This window comes from Mytilus californianus, unplaced genomic scaffold (genome assembly GCF_021869535.1).
Source record: "Mytilus californianus isolate M0D057914Y unplaced genomic scaffold, xbMytCali1.0.p SCAF_5, whole genome shotgun sequence".
Classification (NCBI taxonomy): domain Eukaryota; kingdom Metazoa; phylum Mollusca; class Bivalvia; order Mytilida; family Mytilidae; genus Mytilus; species Mytilus californianus.
Window position 1 is genome coordinate 67499452 of NW_026262701.1, and position 21115 is coordinate 67520566.

The 21115-nt window shown below is 32.6% G+C and overlaps 1 protein-coding gene and 1 long non-coding RNA gene across 6 annotated transcripts in view; both read left to right on the forward strand.

Moving 5' to 3' along the window:
- The first annotated feature begins 2369 nt into the window (after positions 1-2369).
- The window catches only part of LOC127701394 (uncharacterized), a 203940-nt gene continuing 185194 nt past the window's right edge, over positions 2370-21115 (forward strand). The window contains exon 1 of the long non-coding RNA XR_007982010.1: positions 2370-2624. This is a non-coding gene — a long non-coding RNA (uncharacterized LOC127701394). The remainder of the gene's footprint in view (positions 2625-21115) is intronic.
- Positions 4891-21115, forward strand: part of LOC127701278 (uncharacterized) — a 33114-nt gene continuing 16889 nt past the window's right edge. Inside the window, exon 1 of one of the 5 annotated variants that reach the window (XM_052205127.1) lies at positions 4891-5655. In XM_052205127.1, coding sequence (XP_052061087.1) covers positions 5357-5655 — 299 coding nt within the window. In that variant the 5' untranslated portion in view covers positions 4891-5356. Of the gene's footprint in view, positions 5656-11611; positions 11823-16352; positions 16565-21115 lie in introns of those variants that run through there. The other 4 variants (XM_052205129.1, XM_052205133.1, XM_052205128.1 and 1 more) reach the window with 4 other exon arrangements.

Below are 21115 nucleotides of genomic sequence, written 5' to 3' on the forward strand. Positions count from 1 at the left end.
CATACGTTTGCAAAGTTTGCATGAACTTTGAAATAACTATGCAATCGCTAAACAGTGATTTAAACGATGTATTTTTTTCTAAGTTTTTTATTATTAAGCAAACGTTAACAAAAAGCACACATTTTCACAACTTTTGGATAGAAAGAAGTGCACTCATAATGATCTTAATTTGGGTAAACTATGTATTAGGTAAAGTCTGTGACAAGTAAGAAACTATGTGTTAAATATGTCATTTTCGTCATGTTTATTACATCTGGTGACATCACAACTGGTACTTTAGCACTTTTAAGTGTCTAGTTTATGTCATCTTATTCATTTATCAATAAAATTAAGCATGATTTTGAAAGAATTGTAGAGATTACTAATTTCTCAATTTATAGGACCAACTGATTGATTGCTCTTATCATACGTCCTCTTTTTCAGTTTTTAGTTAATATATATTTACTAATCCTATAGGTGCGACGCACTCAATTCCATAACTGCTCTTTTTACTTACTTAGTTAAATATTGATGCTTCCACCACATGTATTATGTACCTGATTTATAATTTTTGCGACAGAATACCTACCTTCTCTGAATAGTTGTGTAAACGACTCTTTAACGTACATATAAGAGTGTAGCTGTCACTAAAATGCGAATCCGAACGTGGCTGTGTATTTAAACATTAAGCCAGATGAGTGTACCACGAACAAGAGTCTTACTTCAAGAGAATAAAAGGCCAAGTAGTCCGCTTACCACGAACAATGGTCTTACTTCAAGAGAATAGAAAGCCTAGTAGTCCGCTTACCACGAACAAGGGTCTTACTTCAATAGAATAGACGGCATAGTAGTCCGCTTACCACTAACAAGGGTCTTACTTCAAGAGAAAAGAAGGCCTAGTAGTCCGCTAACCACGAACAAGGGTCTTACTTCAAGAGAATAGAAGGCCTAGTAGTCCGCTTACCACAAACAAGGGTCTTACTTCAAGAGAATAGAAGGCCTAGTAGTCCGCTTACTACGAACAAGGACCTTACTTCAAGATAATAGAAGGCCAAGTAGTCCGCTTACCACGAACAAGGGTCTTACTTTAAGAGAATAGAAGGCCAAGTAGTCCGCTTTTTAAACAAAATTGATTCCAACTAATGTTTTTAGTAATTTCGTGTTGCTCAGTCTGTAGTTTTCCATGTTGTGTTTTGTATACCTTGTTTGTCTGTTGGTCTTTTTCATTTTTAATGCAAGTCAAATAATTTTCATTTATGGTTAGAATATGAAAACTTATTTAAGTGTTGCTATTGAAATGTATGAATGATTGATTTATATATATATATATGTGTTGTATTTTGATGTAAGAATGATAACTGTATACATGTATTTTGTTTGAGGGCCTCAATGAATATTAGACTAGTTCTAATTGAGTTACCATCTTTAAATAAATAATTTATTATAATTAATATTATTATAATTTTTTGCCATGGCGTTGTCACTTTATTTCCGACTTATGAGTGTGAATGTCACTTTGGTATATTTCACCTCTCTTTTACAGAAAAACACACCTATCCATACGTGCAAACTTTGTTTAAGAATTCCTGAATTTATATCTGCTGAATGTAATTAACTTTATGGTATGGGTTTTTCTCATTGATGAAGGCCGTACGGTGACCTACAATTGCTTTTATCTTCGTCATTTGAACTATGATGAATTGTTGTCTCATTGGCATTAAACAAAAAGGCCTGGAATGGTGTAATTTTTCATTTTATCAGTTAAATATAGAGTTGAATTCATTGATTCGTCGTTTTTACGTCATGCCGGTGTCCTATAGCCATTTTCCCCCCATGCTAATTTTTCTGGGGGGAAGAACTGGATCGATTCAGTCTATACCGATGTCCATTTTTCAGAATGTTAAATATATGATTGGATGGAAAATTTCAACTTATTATATATCAATGGGTGGTAATTTTATTAAACAATATATCAATTGGTCAAAATATTTTTATGAATATTAAATAAATTCATTCCTGTGGTGGACGTGTTAATCTCAGAATTTTACAGTAGCATTTTATCATCCACAGTAGTTATAAATAGGAACAGATTTCATGTAAGCTATACGAATAAATAGAATTTTTGAACAGAGTCAATAAATGAATCGGGATATTTTTTCGAATGCACCCCTGTAACAAAATATAAGTGCCCAAACAACTCCCAGACCCAGACCTTTCTAGTGCCACGCGTGTCAACAAAACGAACACAATTTGTACCCAACATTTCTTCTATGCAATCCAAGCCGAAAAAACATATTATTTTAGCATTCCAGGAATCGATCCTTTCTTCAGAAATTATGAAAAATATATGCAATATATGACCGTAATATGATGTATACATGGTATTAATATTGATTCACTCATAGGGTCTTTGCATCGGAAATAAACACATTTATTCTAAAACCAGTTGTTGGCATGATACGGGTTATGTTTTTCTCATATATTTTATGATGGTATGATACTAAACCCCTAACGGGAGGGATTGTACTTGATTTTCATATGATGAAGACATAATCTTTCAATCAGTTTAATTGAGGTCTGGAGCTGGCATGTCAGTAACTGCTAGTAGTCCTTTGTTCATTTATGTATCATTGTCATTTTGCTTAGTTTCTTTTGTTACCTTTTCTGACATCGGACTCGGACTTCTTTTAAGCTGAATTTTTACTGTGCGTATTGCTATGTGTTTCTTTATTCTACATTGGCTAGAGGTATAGGGGGAGGGTTGAGATCTCACAAAACATGTTTAACCCCGCCGCATTTTTGCGTTGAAGACCCATTGGTGGCCTTCAGCTGTTGTCTGCTCTTTGGTCGGGTTGTTGTCTCTTTGACATATTCCCCATTTCCATTCTGAATTTTATTTATAGTGAAATTCATATTGGGGGGAAATATGGGCATGGGGGAAAAGTGGCTATATGTATACGCGTATTGTCAACTTTCCGCGGGGGAAGAATGGCAATGATCCAAAATTTCCCCGGGGGAAACATGAGATCATGCCATTTTTCCCCCGGGGGATAAATGGCTATATAACACCGGCTAACAAATTATACCTCGTAATCTTAGTAGTATAGATATGCCTCTAGTATTGGCCGTTGTTCGTAAAATAAAGATAAACACACATTATGTAGTAAAAGTCATAGCGTACCTATAAAACAGATTAACGGTTAATGTCTCATACCCTCACGAAGTGCATAATAAGTGTACGTTCTTTTATGTAACTTTTGATATTCCATATAAATTTAAAGGTGGAAGGATAAGATCTTTAAAAAAACTAGTTGAACTCCGCCACATGTCTATATGTCTGTCCCAATTCATGAACCATTTTAGTTGTTAACTATTATAGTTATATCTTTATGTTTTTGTAATATATGGTATTTGTTGTTGATGGCAGATCCTTAGTTGATAGTCTGTTTATTAACAGCTTTTCAGATTCGTAGCGATAAACTCATCATAGATACCAGGCTTAAAACTGTGTACGCCCGACATTCGTTTCGTCTACGAAAGGCTCATCGGTGACGCTCGAATAAAAAAGTCCAAAGGCCAAACGAAGTACGAAGTTGAAGAACATCGAAGACCCAAAATTCTGAAAGGTTTTGCCAAATATAACTAAGGTTGTCTATTCCTGGGGTAGAAATTCAAAGATTTCGAGTCTGACATGTTTCATTAACGCTTGCCTATTGTTGAAGAAGACCGCGGAATAGTACCAAGATACAACTAAATATATAGACAAAATAAAATTAAGAACATCTGGTATGATTGCCAATGAGACATCTACCAACCAGAGACAAAATGACGAAGATGTAAGGAACTATAGGTCATCGTGGGATCTTTAACAATGAGAAAGACCCATAGCGTATAGTAAGCTATAACATATATATAAGAAGACCCGACAATTACATGACAAATGTAAAACAATTCAAACGGGGAAACCGATGGCTTTACATGTATTTATGTACACAATAACACGTGAAAAACAAATGATTATGATAAACAGCATTCAACGACAATCACTGAATTACAGGCTCTTGACTTGGGACAGCCACGTATAGAAAGGGTTAGACATATCTGCTAGCGCTTAACCCTCCCCATAAACTGACAGTTTTGTAACAGCACAACATAAAAACAAACTGTAAATATCGGTTGGAAAACGCTTTACACACCAGATCGACACAGAACACAAAAAAAAACAACTAACATAAAGACTAGAGACACAAAGTACTCTTCTAGAGTAATCCAAATAACTGAAACCTATAGTTCAAATCCAATTACAACTAATAAATTAATCATGTTTCCAAGACTAAAAATCAATCAGCATATGTGCATATAAATGTATCTGATAAAGTTTAGTTTTGAAGTGAATTTCCATTTAATAAAACAAAGAATCTTTAAGAAAAAATTTACAAAAGATACCAATAGTACCCTCAAAAAATTAATTAAAAATAAGACTATTGAAAAATAAATAAAACATGAATCAGAATAGACGAAAAAAAATTAAAATCTAAACGATGAATTGTTTATAAAAGTAGGTTTTTTATAACTTACAAATGCAGTACAATAAAACTGAATGTAACTGAAATTTTAATCGATATTTTTTTTGTATGAAAACTTTAATAATCGTTAATTAAATTAATTGTTTTTCACACTCCAGTATGTTTTATGGACTTAAAATGGTAATTAAAATTTGTATATATCACATCAGAACAATTGTCGTTTAGATCTGTATCCTATCTAAAACATCAAGTGTAAATTTTTTTCTATATGTAAATGATATTCGGAAAGGACCGAGCGGCTTATGTTACTTAAAACGTCTTAGTTTATTTAATATGGGTTTAAAAGCTTTTAAGACATTGAAAATGTGTACTTGAATCTTTCTATCTAGATGTTAAACATCATTTGCACGAAGGCAAACTTCGATTAAATTTCCACAAAGAAACATGTTAATTCATATTTTTCAGTTTTAAACGAGTTTCCTTAGACAGCCGGATATTTTTTGTCTGCAGATAATTTATAAGTATCGTAAGTTAATTATTATATTCATATATTAATAATATGTTAAGAGTTCAATATGCCGCAAGACATCTTTAACATAGAATAGTTCGTTTAAACATTTCAAACTTTAATTGAAATTTGTAGGATAAGTTACGGCGTTCAGAAAATTGATTTTTTTTCTCTATTTTGACAATTTAAATGAATATCGTTACATGAATATTGCACGAAGTTAATATATGTACAAACAGATAGTGGATTACTTAAAAGTGGTGAAGAGGTGGAAAATTGATTCAATTTCTAAGTGATCGCGGAATTTAAGTCTACTAAAAAGACATTTCTAAACTGTTAAACAATGGCGGATAAAACTCGCAAACGATTAAGTCAGGACAAAAAGAACAGCATTATCTCTCAGACAATACTTGAGACAAGTGACGAGACTTCATCACATACATATAGTGACGACGTACCGGAGATAGATTTGGACAATCCTGTAAACTTTGAGAGAAGACAACCTTACAAATCTCCAAGATCACCTACCATCGATGCCGAGTTGCAGAAAGAGACGCTAGATTTAGTTATATCTACACTAAATGAGTCGGATAATCATGGAGATCAGCAAGAGATGAACAATAACCAAACAGCCGATAAAGGGTAGGTTTATATATTTTATAATAGGTTATTGAACAAACGCATGTTGTATATTTAACAATTTATGAATCATAAATAGTTTTAAAATCGTAACACCCTTTCAATTGTACATGATTCCAACAGACCAGGCTTGTTTATATCATATACAAAAAGTCCGCTAAATTCGATGTGAAAAATTACATTTGCAGTGAGCAGTACTAATAAAAGCTGACAAACAAGTCCAAATATGGTAACGTTATTATATTTTGCAAAAAGTTTTAGATAAATGAGCCTTATATGTTGGATGATTAACGAACAGTAGTATGTCACTGATATGCTACATATCTATATAAGTCCTAAATATTACAGGCCATCGTACGTCTTTCAACAATATGAAAAGATACTTACCGTAGACAACTTTAAAAAGACCACTTACTTACCTTATGTTAAACGTCAAAACGAGACAAGAAATGCTTTTATTTTAATCTGAATTTCGATTACAATGCAATACTTCACTCTAGCAACATGATTTGAAAGACAAATTTCCGACAAAGAACATTGCCTTTCCGGAGTACCTGAGATCACCCCCAGTTTTGGGTGGGGTTCGTGTTGCTCAATCTTTAGTTTTGTGTAGTGTTGTTAGTCAGTTTATTGTCCACTTATGAGTTTGATTGTCCCTTGGGTATCTTTCGTCTCTCTTTTATGGAAGTAATACATGCCTCGAATCGATTATTTAAGAAATATTTCAAAAAGATGCCTTGTTTATATAATTCATGAAGGGGTGTTACATATAGGCACATATGATCCCTTTTAGTAGAGACATTCACCACGGTCGACCCCCTTTGTAAACCATACTGAAAAGGGTATTTGAATTTGGGGTCTTTAATGCTCTTCAACTTTGAACATTATTTGGCCTTTTTAACTTTTTCGATTCGAGCGACACTGATGAGTCTTTTGCAGACGAAATGCGCGTCTGGTGTATAAAATTTAAAGCCTGGTATTTATGATGAGTTTATTTAAGGGCATACGATACAGTTTTGATCCCACGGTGATTTTTTGACAAAAATTGCATCAAGCTATTTATCCCCTAGTGAATTCAAATATGTTATAAAAATATACCTTTGTGTGCTACTTTTAGAGATAAATCGGTTCGAAGTTTTAGACATTTACTCAAAGTTTCGGTTTCTTGGACATTTCTATCCTTTGGAAAGACATACCTTACTATTTTGTTCAAAACATAAACAGAGACGGATATTTGTGAAAACATTTAGAATATCTTCTTTTCACGGATATATACATAAATCAGTCGAAAAATGCATCTTTTCCCAATATTTTACAGTTGACGTCGTGAAAATAAACACTGGACGGTAGTAAGTCATTACCTCTTTTCGGCATATTTGCATTGAAGGTCATACCCTAATTCTCTCAAATTTTGTCAGAATTAAGTCCATCGTTTGTATGTCCTCATTTCGATAAAAAGGCATATAAAGCTTACTTTTGAGTCTTTATTTTGATGGTGTAATTCTTGGGTTGTGATCTATACCATGTATAGTTTCATTAAAGGACAGTTCTATTCCTGTCATACAAATATTGGATTTCAAATCCTAAATAAAATGTTTCTTCTCTTTTCCTCTTCTAAATTTTCTGGTATCACCACTGTTCAGGAATATGCGTACAATTTCATTTTTTCACCCAGGCGACCTATAGTCTCAAGAATCAATTCCCTGGGTTTAAATGTATAAATTACTACCTGCAATTTAAACAAAGATTTAAAAGGAAAAGATGTTCTTTGAGAGTCTTCAAACATATTTAAATTATTCGTAAAAAGCTACAACGTCAAACAAGATTTCTCATTTAACTACTTGTATTTAATGTACATTGATTTCTTAAATAAAAATGCAGATGGAATATTAAAAGTTAAAACTATGTATCGTCATCGGGAAATTTAGTTTCACACAAGATCACATGGTATGCATGAAACAAATATTTTTTTATGCTTTTTCTACAATACAATAATTACTTGTAGTCAAGTCAGCAATATGAGAGTCGTTTGGGTAGTTTCAGTATTTGTTCTCTTAGTTACTTCGATAAGTTTGAGAAGTTTACTGTTATTGGACGTACTCGAAAATAAAAACACCTACATATATGATTTTGAATCGAATTTTGGGGTGATGGGATTTATCACTCAAAGTATATTAATTTCTACACAAAGCTGACTGTGGGGTCAAATCATAAATGCACACCTTTAAGGATAATCGCTTAAGAAAAGTTACAAATGTTTTTTGAAGGAGTTTTTTTCAATAGTGAATGTATGAAACTTCAAAATTATGCAAAATAAAAAATATTAGGTCTAGGTGTTTGTTTTCAGGCACTAACGATTGGAAAAAATGAATATTTATTTAAAATATATGGACAGGAAATTGGTTATAATAATTGAAACATATAGAAGAAATAACAGGAATTTAGAAATGTCTAGTCAGAATAAGGTTTAGGGTTGCATATATTGTTTTTTAAAACAATATTTAGAAATATTTATTATACTTTTTTTGAAATTTGAAATTTTGGGGTTTGAGCGTTCGTGATGAGGGTAAATCCAGAAAAGCGATTTTTTGAAGTGTTTTTTTCTGCATTACAGAGGGGTTACAGATAAATTTAATCCAGGAAGATAAACATACGAGCAGCAAATATCAGTATGCATGAACAATAAAGGTTTTAGGGAAGGCCTATGAGTTGGTTGACAAGTCCGACGGTATCATTATGCATCTATGAATGAATATTTTTAATAATAAACGACGTTTGGAGATTTATTGTAATTTCTCAGTACGTTCTTCTTCTTTTTGTTGCACATTAAGTATTTTATTTGTGCATGCCGGGGGTCTATTAAGGGATACTTTGAGGGGTCAAAAGAAGGGGGAAGAATCCTATAGGGAAACTTTAATTTTCATGTTTAAGGGGTTATAACTTGAGAACAGTAAGTGATAGAGACATGGGGTCTTCAGTAATACTCACTTGACCATATGACTTACTTACTGACAAGGGTCAAAAGGTCAATGATTTGAATATGATATATAGGATAAGTCCCCTGGGGTCACTCCCACCTCCTCTTCATTTCATAATGTTCAAATATCTTTTTGAAAATTGTTGAGTCACCAACCCTTATCCATATATAAATATATTTTCTTGTCTGTCATCTCAAGATGAATTGAATGATGTATAAGGTGAGTCTTTGGTGTATATATTTCTGAGTACTGTCATTACTAGTTTTTCGGGGTTTTTTTCCTGTCTAAGGCCATCTTGATTTATAAAAACGTATTGAATTTCTGGAGGTAGGTAAAAACCTTTAATTCAAATTGAATGGTGCTATCTGTTAGGACTTTAAATGGCGACCAATCTTCTTGAAGAAAATATTTATACACTAGATGGGGCAAGTTTATTACTTATTGTTGTTGACAATGACTTGTTTACAAACTCATTCAAATAAGTACCAGCAATAAAACCAACAATCTAAAGTATTGCAATAAAATATCTCGCATATTATTCAGCATAAAGAATTTAATCTTCTTCGGATCACGGATCTACTAAGATATCATCATCTTTGTTTGTTGGTCCTTTTCGAACTATTGACTGCGAAATCGTCCGCCCTTCCTTTGCATTCTGAGATGTCAATTAAAGTTCAAAATTCCATATTTTCAATATCCGGTATCCATTTTCGTTGATATCTGTTTCAAATCTTGATTATCTATCTAGATATATAAAACGTGACCGCTTGTTATACGTTATGCATTCTGACTACACTGAATAACGTATTGAGAAAGAAATACGCCTGGTTGGTTGTCGCAAATTTTAAATCAACGACAATTTAAATATTTTCCAATTGATTAGTCATATTAATCAATCCAAGGGCTCCTGAACATGGAAAGAACTAGTGAAAATCGTCGGTATTCCCCATTATTAGAATCTGGAAATCGGTACAGTATGAAAAATTCTGTTTAAACACATTCATATGTACTTGTGTAATAATACTTGATAATTATACACCCAAAATTTGTTTGGTTTCACCACCGACATGCAGCAAGTTATTTGAAAACCAACAAATCGAGTGCAATCTATAATTTTAAAAAAACCATTGAAACAACACATGTACGTACAATATGTGAGTTACCAAATAAAAAGTATGTGTACATAGGCTTCTTTGGGTTGTGTGGAGTGTATAGATAAACAGTCTTAAGCAGTCTAATTAAAGTCCTGTGCCTTATGCTGTTTAGGGATAGGTGTCTCATTGGCAATCATGCCGCATCTTCTTATTTGTAAAAGAATAAAAGTTGAATTCGAATTTACTGCACATGTGAGGATATTCTTTGAGGATTTTATGTGACCTGATATTTATCTTTAATTTCCATCACATCTCTTTTTTTTTATGCCATACATAAATATCCGGACCTTTTCTTGTTTCATCCTTTTAGATTGTGCCTGTCGATTAACATAATAATTTTTCTGTCAAAATATGCCTGAAATATCAATCACTGAACGTCGTTCAACAAGCAATCAATGATGGAATCTTAGACGCAGAGATCATATCAGTTCCGGTCTATTTTACGTAACACTGCACTCAATATGACCATTGATGACACGGCACTGTATCGGGTGAAATTTTTGGTACTCTTTTGATTTTTAGGTAGAACATGTACCTGAACTATCTAAAATATTTGTGTTTGATGATGTGAAACAAATGAATATTGCAGCCTCTCATCAATGTTATTTACCAATGAATGGTTTCAATTACTTTTAAAAAATCAATTTAAGATAATGTTTAGTAATGCTTTTACTTTTAAAGATATAGTTGAGGAGGGGGAAATCGGTTGATATCTACCCGTAATTAATATAATTTTTTCCAACCTCTTCGCCTTTTGCCCAACTTTTCGTTTAAGAAGAAATGTCAGCACGTTTTGTAAAAAAGCAAAACACTTTTCAAGTTCTCAATAACAAATAGGTCTTAATTGATACAGTAGGTGCGATAAAGTGGCAATGAAATAGCCAAGGTTCAGGTAACGTTCGGTCAGCATTTTTTATAATTCAGTGTTTAACACAGTTTGTGTGTAGATCATTTCGATCGTGAAATACAAATAATTGCATATTTAAATGACGTCTTATTTTATTTGAATATGAGTATCACGACTAATTTCTCAAGTTGAACACGAGTTGATGATCCTTCCAAGGCACCAGAGTTCATCCTCGGTTTCTTTGTAAATTATAAGCGGAAGATACCAAAGGGATATTCAAACTAATAACTGATAACAGCTTGGCAAATAACGAAAACAATAAACTGTCAAACAGTCTGCAAAACAGAACATAAAAAAACTAAAGACTAAGCAAAAATGTTACCGCTGAAACCGGGGTTATCTCTCGGGTGTTTTGAAATGTTAAGTTGATCCTGATCCACATGTACACGTCGTTTTGCACATGGAAGTACAAATTCGGTAATGTCACATTTGAAGAAAAGATGACGGGATTCTGGTTACGACAACTGTAAGGTTAAAGTATTCTCATGTTTTAGTTTCAGTATATTGTTTTGTAGGTTTTATTTTGGACATATTTTTTCTTCCCTATCTGCAGAGACATATATATATACATGTTTTGCATACACACGTATAAGAATTGCGGTTTTTATCCAACGCAATCATAGGTTTGAACGTTGTTTTCAATTTAGACTTGTTTATATACATATTTAGTATATATGTCTCTGCTATCTGATACCATCTCTCTTTAAAAAAAATAATAAATCTAAATGGATTTTCTGTAACTGGTTTATAAAGTCAAGACAAGTTTAACGTCTGGACTGTTAAGTAAATAAATATACATCTAGACCCCCGTAATTCCCATAAACTCTTTATAGATATATTCCATTGAGGAATAAAATCATTTCAATGGACGGTATTCGTTATCAATAGTTAAACGCTCGACTGGGCGGATACTGTTCAAACTTGTTAGTTCGTCTTTGACATTTAAATGACCGAAAATAAATATCAAAAACGTGGGCATTAAATATGCAAGAGCATTGTGTGTAAAATTTTAATAGAAATTATGTTCGATCTTCATTATTTATTGAATATATGTTGAACACTTTATTACAACAAACTTGGAATTTGTATATTTGAAACAACCAAGAGCAGAAAGGAGGTTACGGAACTAAGGTGAGTTTGTTAATTAAAGTATTAAACATTTCAACAGGTAGAATGATTGATATCCATAGGACCCGATATCACCACAATAGATCTAAATATTTCATAGACATGGTAATATAAAATTTCACAAAGTTATCACTTATGTGTAATTTGTGTTTTGTTCAGTTATTCAAATATTAATACTATTTTAATTCAACACATTTTAAACATTTAAAAGGTCATTTCTAAAGCTTAATTCAAAATACAAATATGCTTTTGGATACTCCGGCTCAAAATCACTTTCACTAAAAGTTTTCCACTTTCTGTCTTGTGAATGTTTTTATGACTGTTGCTCAGTTTCAATCCCGTCCTCTTTTCCCCGAATGTGACCTACCGAATTATAGACTTATCACCGGGTTTGTACTTACATGAGTAACACGACGGATGACACACGTGGAGCAAAATATGCTTACCCTTCCTGAGCACATTAGATCACCGCCGTTTTTGGTGGGGTTCGTTTTGCTCAGTCTTTAGTTTTCTATGTTGTGTTTTGTATACTGTTGTTTGTCTTTTTGTCTTTTTTTTTTGCCATGGCGTTGTCAGTTTATAGTGAGTTTGAATGTCCCTTTGGTATCTTTCACTAAAAAAAATACCGTCAATGACATTCCACCATTTTATTGAAGAAACCAGAAGACTATTTGGATACATCATATTCCAACCCTACTCTGTGGATAGAGATGTGACCTATCTATCTCCCTTGTACTTGCTTTGCTTTAAAAGATAAAATAGGACAGTCGTTGAAATTAATGGAATTTTAATATTAAGAGTCTCAATTATATACTAAGAATATTTTTCAATCATTTAACAAACATGTATATCAAAAAAATTGTAATGATGTTTGATTCCATATGCTGTTCAAGATAATTTTCATACACTATTGTAATTTTACTTGTTTTTGTTTATGTTACGAATATCCAGAACCAAAATACATTATTTTGTAACTGAAAGATTAAAGATCACTTCACATCAGATCTTTGGAATATCCTGTTTATTTTATTTATTTAGATAAATACAAAAGTTTGCCACATCCCTACAAACATCTTTAATTTTAAAAAAGAAGATGTGGTATGATTGCCAATGAGACAACTCTCCACAAGAGACCAAATGACACAAAAATTAACAACTATAGGTCACCGTACAGCCTTCAACAATGAGCAAAGCCCATACCGCACAGTCAGCTATAAAAGGCCCCGAAATGATAATGTAAAACAATTCAAACGAGAAAACTAACGGCCTAATTTATGTACAGAAAATGAACGAAAAACAAATATGTAACACATAAACAAAGACAACCACTGAATTACAGGCTCCTGACTTGGGACAGGCACATACATACAGAATGTGGCGGGTTTAAACATGTTAGCGGGATCCCAACCCCCCCCCCCTAACCTGGGACAGTGGTGTAACAGTACAACATAAGAACGAACTATAAAAATCAGCTGAAAGAGGCTTAACTCATCAGATGGATAAAAATACAAATACTACAAATACAAGTGGACGTGGCCGGGTAAGCATTTATAAGTTGTGATACTGTGAATTTCGGTAAATTTCTCTTTCTAACAACAAGGGTCGACTTGAGAACAGGAACTATGGACATCTAGTTTTCTCTCATTTGGCAGTATAGATTACCCATGCTAAAGAGGTCCGTTCGACTGTACGGAATGTATAAATACACGACCTTGTCCTGTCGGGATGGGGGCGTTATTACCAATGCCTCGTGTAGGGTGACGCCTGTCTCTCTGTACATAAATGAACCATTGCAACAACTTTTTGAGAGGTCCGTAGATGGTCTGCAGTAAGGCGAAATGTCTGTCACTGTCTATCATGCCCTCATTTTCAAGTAGCAGTCCTAATGGCAACTCTTTGTGGACTCTCGTCCTGAAAATGCATTAAATATTGGCCACTGAACGAAAAGTAAACAATTTATCAATATTTTCTGACCAAAAAAAATGAGGATGGAAGATGGGGATTATGAACGAACATATCCACTATCAATAATGTATACACACATAACCGCCAAGCAGGGTAAACTTATAATGCATAAAAAATGGAATCAGCTCCTTTAGTATTTCTTTTATTAGATAAATGTCATAGCTTTTCACATTCTGATAAATAACAGCGATAACAAGAGAAAAAACCCAAAGACATCAGTATTATATAATCAGAACATAATATAGTTTGATACAACTCTAGATATCAAATATGTTCAATTGTACTTGTATGTATTTAGTTTTAAAAATGACTCATAGCCAAAAAAAAAAGCAACTGTATATATTCGATCAAATAAAATTCTCTAAATTGTTAACGATCTGCGGAGTAATTGATTTGCACAATGTTTCTATGAACCGTTCCACGAAACATTGTAAGCCGGATATTACAATTTTGCAGGGTATGGTTTGATGGCTTTCCAAAAGCTATCAAAGAGTTAATGAGAATAGGAACGTTAAACTAATGGAGAAGGCAATTCACACGATCAATACATGTCACCGGTCGGCATAGTTTAATCAGATTTATTTATTGAATGTCAGGTATCATCTTGATGCCAGTTATGATTTTTAATTACCATAATTTTATTGGTATTCTCCCCTGAACAAATAGCCTAGGAGTTCGTGATCTCCATTAAAGCTGATCGGGTGGATGCCAATTAAATGAACATTCACACAGTTGTTTACCTGGAAGAAGTACAAATGTATATGATCTCTATTGAAAATGTCTGTTTGTATTTTGGTAAACTTGTGTACAATAAATAAACTCATCAAAGATACCAGGATTGAAATTTTGTATTTGCGCCAGACGCGCGTTTCGTCTTCAAAAGACTCATCAGTGACGTTCGAATCAAAAAAAAGTTTAAAAGGCCAAATAAAGTACCAAAACATGCCTAAAATTTTTGCCAAATACAGCTAAGGTAATCTATTCCTGAGGTAAAAAAATTGTAGTTTTGGTTGTGGTCTCCTTGAAGTTTATCCTCCAGCTTATGTTTCATTGTCTCCAAAAGTTTTGAAAATTCATAAATGTTAAGCCGGTTTGGAAACACTATTTCGTTTTAGTGATGTCAAGATGCTAGCCTTTAGTTTTTTATGTAGTATTTTGAAGACTATTGTTTGTCTTTTCGTCATTTTTGCCATGATTTTGTTGGTCTATCTTTGACCATTAAAAGAGAGGTAAAAGATACCAAAGGTACATTCAATATCATAAGTCGAAAATAAACTGACAACACAATGGCAAAAAAAGAGAAAAAGACCAAAAGACAAACAACAATATACAAAAAACAACATAGATAACTAAAGACTGAGCAACACGAACCGCGCCAAAAATCGGGGATGATCTCAGGTTCTCCGGAAGGGTAAGCAGATTCTGCTTCACATAAGTTTAGATTTATCTCTTTGGTATATTCTTCCTCTTTTCCAAACCCAAGTCAGTCAGTGGTTATCTAATGTTATTGGTTATTTGTAACGATAGGTTTCTGTCTAACTGACGTATACCCCACATCTCTTTTGTTTTCTTTTTTTTTGAACTTTGTATAATAACCAAGAATTAAATAGAGAGTTGGTACTAATCAACCCGTCTATCTGCATAATATTTTTTATGAATACAGTTTTAGAAATTTCTCTTTATCATTGTTCTGTATTTTTATGATTATTGTTATCTCACATATAATTACAACTATTTCAAATATTATAGTAATGAAATTAATTAGCGGAAGATATTTTCTGACATAATATCAATTATGCATTTTACTGTGCATAAATGTGCAGTGGACTGAGGAGAAATGTGATATTGGTTTTTGTTTTGTTTTTGTTAAAGGTGTTTTAGTCAACAAATCGATAGACATTACTTGATATGCATCATGTTTTCTGCAGGCCAACTGCTGATATTTCATTAATTTTGTTTCAATTTTAATATATTATATTGCAAAAAAAAATTGCCTTAACTGATTACAAAAAGTCAGTCTCATGGTATTAATCTGTCAAGAAACGATAATTCCAAATATAGTTAAAATTCACCACGTTTATTTTTCAAAACAGCGTTTATTCAATTTTAATTTAAATCTTTTAAAAGCGTTCGTCTATTAATCTTTATCAGAAGATATATACAGTTCCAACTGCATAGGTTGTACAAGTTTACGTAACACTTAGTAGGGGGTGTTCCGAATAGCACTGTTGTCTCGAATGTCCAAAACGCTTTCTGGGTCTTTTGTTTTACTGTAGTAAGTATATCGGTTTGTTTTCTCCTCAATCAATACGGGATCACCTCCTGCTTGTTTGGAAAGGATATTTCATTGACAAACAATATTTCGGTCGTTGATTAAGGTTGTAATTATATCGGAAAGTTATTAGCATTAAATGTTCCATTTGATATAACCATTTGTTTAACGCCGGTTTAAAAAAATGATTCATGTGAATAAATCAATTTCAAATGCACAATTAGAATGATTAACTTTTGAAGATTTAATTTGACTATTGAATTTCACTATTTGCAAAGCATAAAACTGATATAATAGAAGCTATTAATGTTCCACATCAAAATTTATTGGCGTACTCGAAAGTGATTGAATATAGCTTGGTTGTTATATGTGAACAACCACATTAGCTATATACTAAATATTTTTATCTGTGAAAACAGGTATCTGACAAGTATTAAAATGTTATAGTAGAAAGGATATAACTCAGTCTTGCTGAAAATTAAAATATAAACACCATGGCTGAAGCAAGGTAGGACTTTCTTTATCATTTTATGTCACTTAAAGCGAGTTTTAAAGTTAAATGGACTGCATTCTTTTTTTAAGCTTTAAATTGAATTTTTCTTTTTGATATTCACACAGATGATTTCAGATACACAAAAACGGTTTTATTTGCTTTTCTAAAAGCTGCATATTATGTGTATTGTCTGTCTTTCTTTTTATAATATAATGTTTGCATTTCATACAATTTGGTTTTTTATTTAAGTTTATACAAAACGTTACTGCATTTCATACAATTTCATTTTCGAAACATATGCATATTACGGAGGGGTCGTTACAGATGGGTTTGTTTACAATCCTTGTTTTATTTTTAAAAATGAATCAGTAAAGAAATCATTTCATTGCTTGCCTTTAATCATAAACATATAATATGAAGTTGATTTTCCTGATTCTGACGTCCTGAATTTATGTGATACTTTGTTACATCGGGCGAACTATCAACAATTAATAAAAAAAGGGAGGGGGAAGATTATCTCCTTTTTTCTTACACCCTCGCCATTTGCACTTTGGTGGATAGTTGTCAAAATTGGCAATCATACCACATCTCTTTATTTTCATATGGACTAAGCTTTTATTGTGTCTATCTTTTCCCCAAAATGGAAGTATGTATTCCTATAAAAGTTGGATCGAAGCAGGATGTCGGAACTTATAATCCAATCCAAAGCGATAAAAATGTTCCTACTGGCTACAGTATAGAAATCAGTACTTGTATAATATAGAAATCAGTACTTGTACAAAATAGAAATCAGTACTTGTACAATATAGAAATCAGTACGTAACCTTCTTAAGCACCCGAGGTAATCTCAGATTTTAGATGGGGTTCGCATTGCTCAATCTTTTTTGTTTTTTCTGTCTAGTGTTTTGTGGACTGCTGATCGTTTTTTTAGCGATCAGTATCAATTGACCTACGAACTTCGCGTTTTTTTTTAAATCTAAAGCAGGAAGTTGTTATGTGATATTTTCAATTAAAAATTAACGTATTTGTTATTGTTTTAAAGGTCTACATGTAATTAAACAGTATTTTTATCGGATTAACGATTATAAGTGAATGTTTTGGCATGTCAAATCTGGAGTGTTTTAAGTGCATTTTAAATATCATAAAGGCTAACGCGTTCCGAACAATGATGAAACTGTCCTCAACAATCATAGGCTGGATAAAAGCCAGTTTCCACCCATTAAATGTACAAATGAAAATATCATACAATGATACTTTCTTTTAACTGTAAAGACATTTAGAATGTCATGTAATTTTTCACAAGAAAAAAATATTTACTTTAATAAATGAATCCTTCATTTGTAGAACAGCTGATTGATATTAAAAAGAAAATTTACAGCATTTTATGTACTCCTTTCTTATTAAAGCGAACTTCAATTTGAATGATAAGTTCTTAGGTTATACAGGTTGATAAGTTTTATTTTGTGGTTTATGCTATTGTACAAAATGAACCATTTAAGTGAAGTTATGCTGTCTTGCGAAAACGGGAATATAAAACAGATAAAAGGAGTTGAAAGTCGAATTTAAAAAAAAAAAAACATTCTAAATCAGTTTCACGTGTCGCTGTTTCAGTTACTTTATTGCATTAATTTTCTCTTTTTTTCTTAGTTTTCATGTGTTCACACTATACCGGTGCATGTCATATCATCCTCGTGTTGTTCTTTAGTTTTTCCTGTGTCAGTCTGTTTTACTCTCTTGTTTGATGGATTTTTTGTTTTCTGTGTTGTAATATGCTTTTTTCATGTCTGTCTTTCTATCGTCTGTTAGATTTTCGGAGTGTCATGTGTTGAATTTTTCTTTGTTCGCTCGGTTGTTGTATTTTTTGTTCGTGTCTGTTTTTTATTGTGTGCGTGTCTGTTTTGTAATCCTTTGTTGTATCTTTTTTCCCTGTTAATGGTCGTAAGTTGTCTCTATTTCTCTCTTGTGGTCTTGATCTTGTGTTGTGTTTTTGGTTGTATGTAATATCCATGCTCTGTTATTTTAAGTGGTTTAGATATCGTGATCTGGGGATTTGCGGGTATTGTTTCAGTGTCGCCTTGGTATCCTGTTGCTCTGTGTGTCATGGAAAGCATGTTATTCTTGTTTGGTTTTTTTTTTTTTTTTTGGCTTAACAGTCATCAAAATTTATATAAAACAATTGTAAATAAATATTTTAATGACTGAAATTCAATATTTCGTTGTACTGTAAAACTGGCTGTAAAATGTTAGAATGTTTCAGGAGGGGATGTGGCTTTTTTTTTATTGTTGTGTGATGTATTTGACTCCAAATTATAAAAGATTCTAAGAAGAAAAACTTTCATTTCTGTTTCAACTAAGTTTGCGTTGTTTAAACAAGCGTTTTCAGAAACTGAGACGATAGGTCTTACGACCCAAATCGATGATTATTAAACTTCCCAGACTACTTTGAGTCTACAAAAAAGCATTCCCTGGCCAAATTATGTTTTTCTGTTCTTTCACATATTAAATTTACCCATTTTAAAATAATATTCAAAATTTTGAAAATAAGAAAAGAAGGCCAAAAGTATCACGTGTGATTTTTTATAAGTCAATACTGATGGTTATATGTGTGTTGTGTTGCTGTCTCATTTTCACATTATACTGACATCTCCCTTATTCATAAATAAAACTTATTTCCTTTTATTTATAAATAACGTTCCAGACCACCACTTGTTGGTTGCTGGGAACGTTTTTCAGTACAAAAAAAGCATATATCTCCATAAATTACATGTGATAATTGTTTATAAAAATCTTAATTTGAATCGCTGCATGTCAAGTCGCCGTGAGCTCATAATGTAGATTTATTGTAGAAAATCGATAGTAGAAGTATTTCTGGTTTGTACCTATCTTATGCAATTCCAAGTTCGAGGTATAATTTATAATCTAGAAGTTAAGAAGTGACTACTTAGAAGTCTATGATTTACCTAGAATATGTATTAAATCATCGTAGGTGTAATAAACCAGGATCAAAGTCAGAGACATGGAAGTTCTTGTGTTTATTTATGACAAAAATTGTTTACAAAGAGATATGGTAAATCACCTGGTTGGTTACCTGTTTCATGTATACTGACAGCATTTAATAACACAACACTTCTAGTCTAATGCATTTAAACCAATATAATAAATAGACGATGGTAAACCAAAATAAAAAATTTGGGTGGGGTGGAGTGGGGGAATACAAGACTATAAAAACAAACAAAAAATAAATAGAAAATTAAAATTGAATGATACGAACTCCAGTAAAAATTAAGAAATAATTCATATGGGGGCTTGAATATATCGTGATTTTACCACGGGTTGGCCCTTTATGACAAATATTTTACCCTGAGCGATAGCGAGGGGTAAAATATCAGCATAAAATATCGGCATAAAGGGACAACCCGTGGTAAAATCACGATATATTCAAGCCCCCATGAATTATTTCGATTCTAATAGGACAAATACGGCACTGATTCTTTTGGATCGAAGCGCTCTAGGTGAAGGCATTATTTGCCGTTCCCATAAAAAAACGCACTATTAAATTGACGTAAAAGAACGGAGCAAACTGAATAAATGGCATGCTTAAACTATTTACAATGACATATTTAGATAGGTTTGAATGAATCTAAATGATAATTGTATTTATATATCTTATATGGAAACAAAAAATGGCTTATATAACACATTTTAGCATCGTTTGTTTACGTTTCCTTGTTGTGATGATTTTCGGTTTCACAAGCGTGTATTTTCTCGTAAAATGCTTATATTCTTACGTCATCGTCGGGTAGCTCATTCATAAAAAAGCATATGACGCGGGAGTACGATCGGAACAGCTCAAACAATATATTCATATTTTACCACGGGTGTGTACTCAAAGCGTTTGAAGAACGTCATGTTAGAATCTGGGTTAAACGACTTGCTCAGAAAGAGTGCGAAGTGTCTGTTCTAGTACTAATTGTACTCGGGTGTTGCTCATGAAAATTAAACTTTAGTTGACGAGTCACGTAACAATTCGCACTCAAAGACAAGACTTCGTCATATACCAAGGAAGGAAGATTGGATTGTGAAACATATCTGTGATCATTTATGGCGCAGGTATTAATTTCAAATGAAAACAGAATGCACAGAAAAGTTGCAGAAATAATATAATGTGAATTATACATTTATCTTATGTGTTGCGTTACTAACGCCCGTCACTCTATTTTCGGAAAGGTATGCAAGAGATCAGAATTGATGCCATGTCACATATTAAAATGTCATTTAATGTTTAAATGCTTACTGTTTATTAAAATCTTTCCATATAGTTAAACACCCAAGTGGTTAAAAAGGTATTATGAGATGTGATCTGGTAGAGTACGTCAATAATAAGTCCTGATGGGTTCTATCTTAGGAATACAATAACGAGTGGTAGTACAACTTTCACAGATATATATTTGGAACCCTGTATTTGTTTTGGTTGGTCAATCCAAACATAGAATTTCCTGAGTACCTCTTGAAGAGCTTTAGAAATGTATACATATATATTAATATCCTTTCAATGTATATATTTGA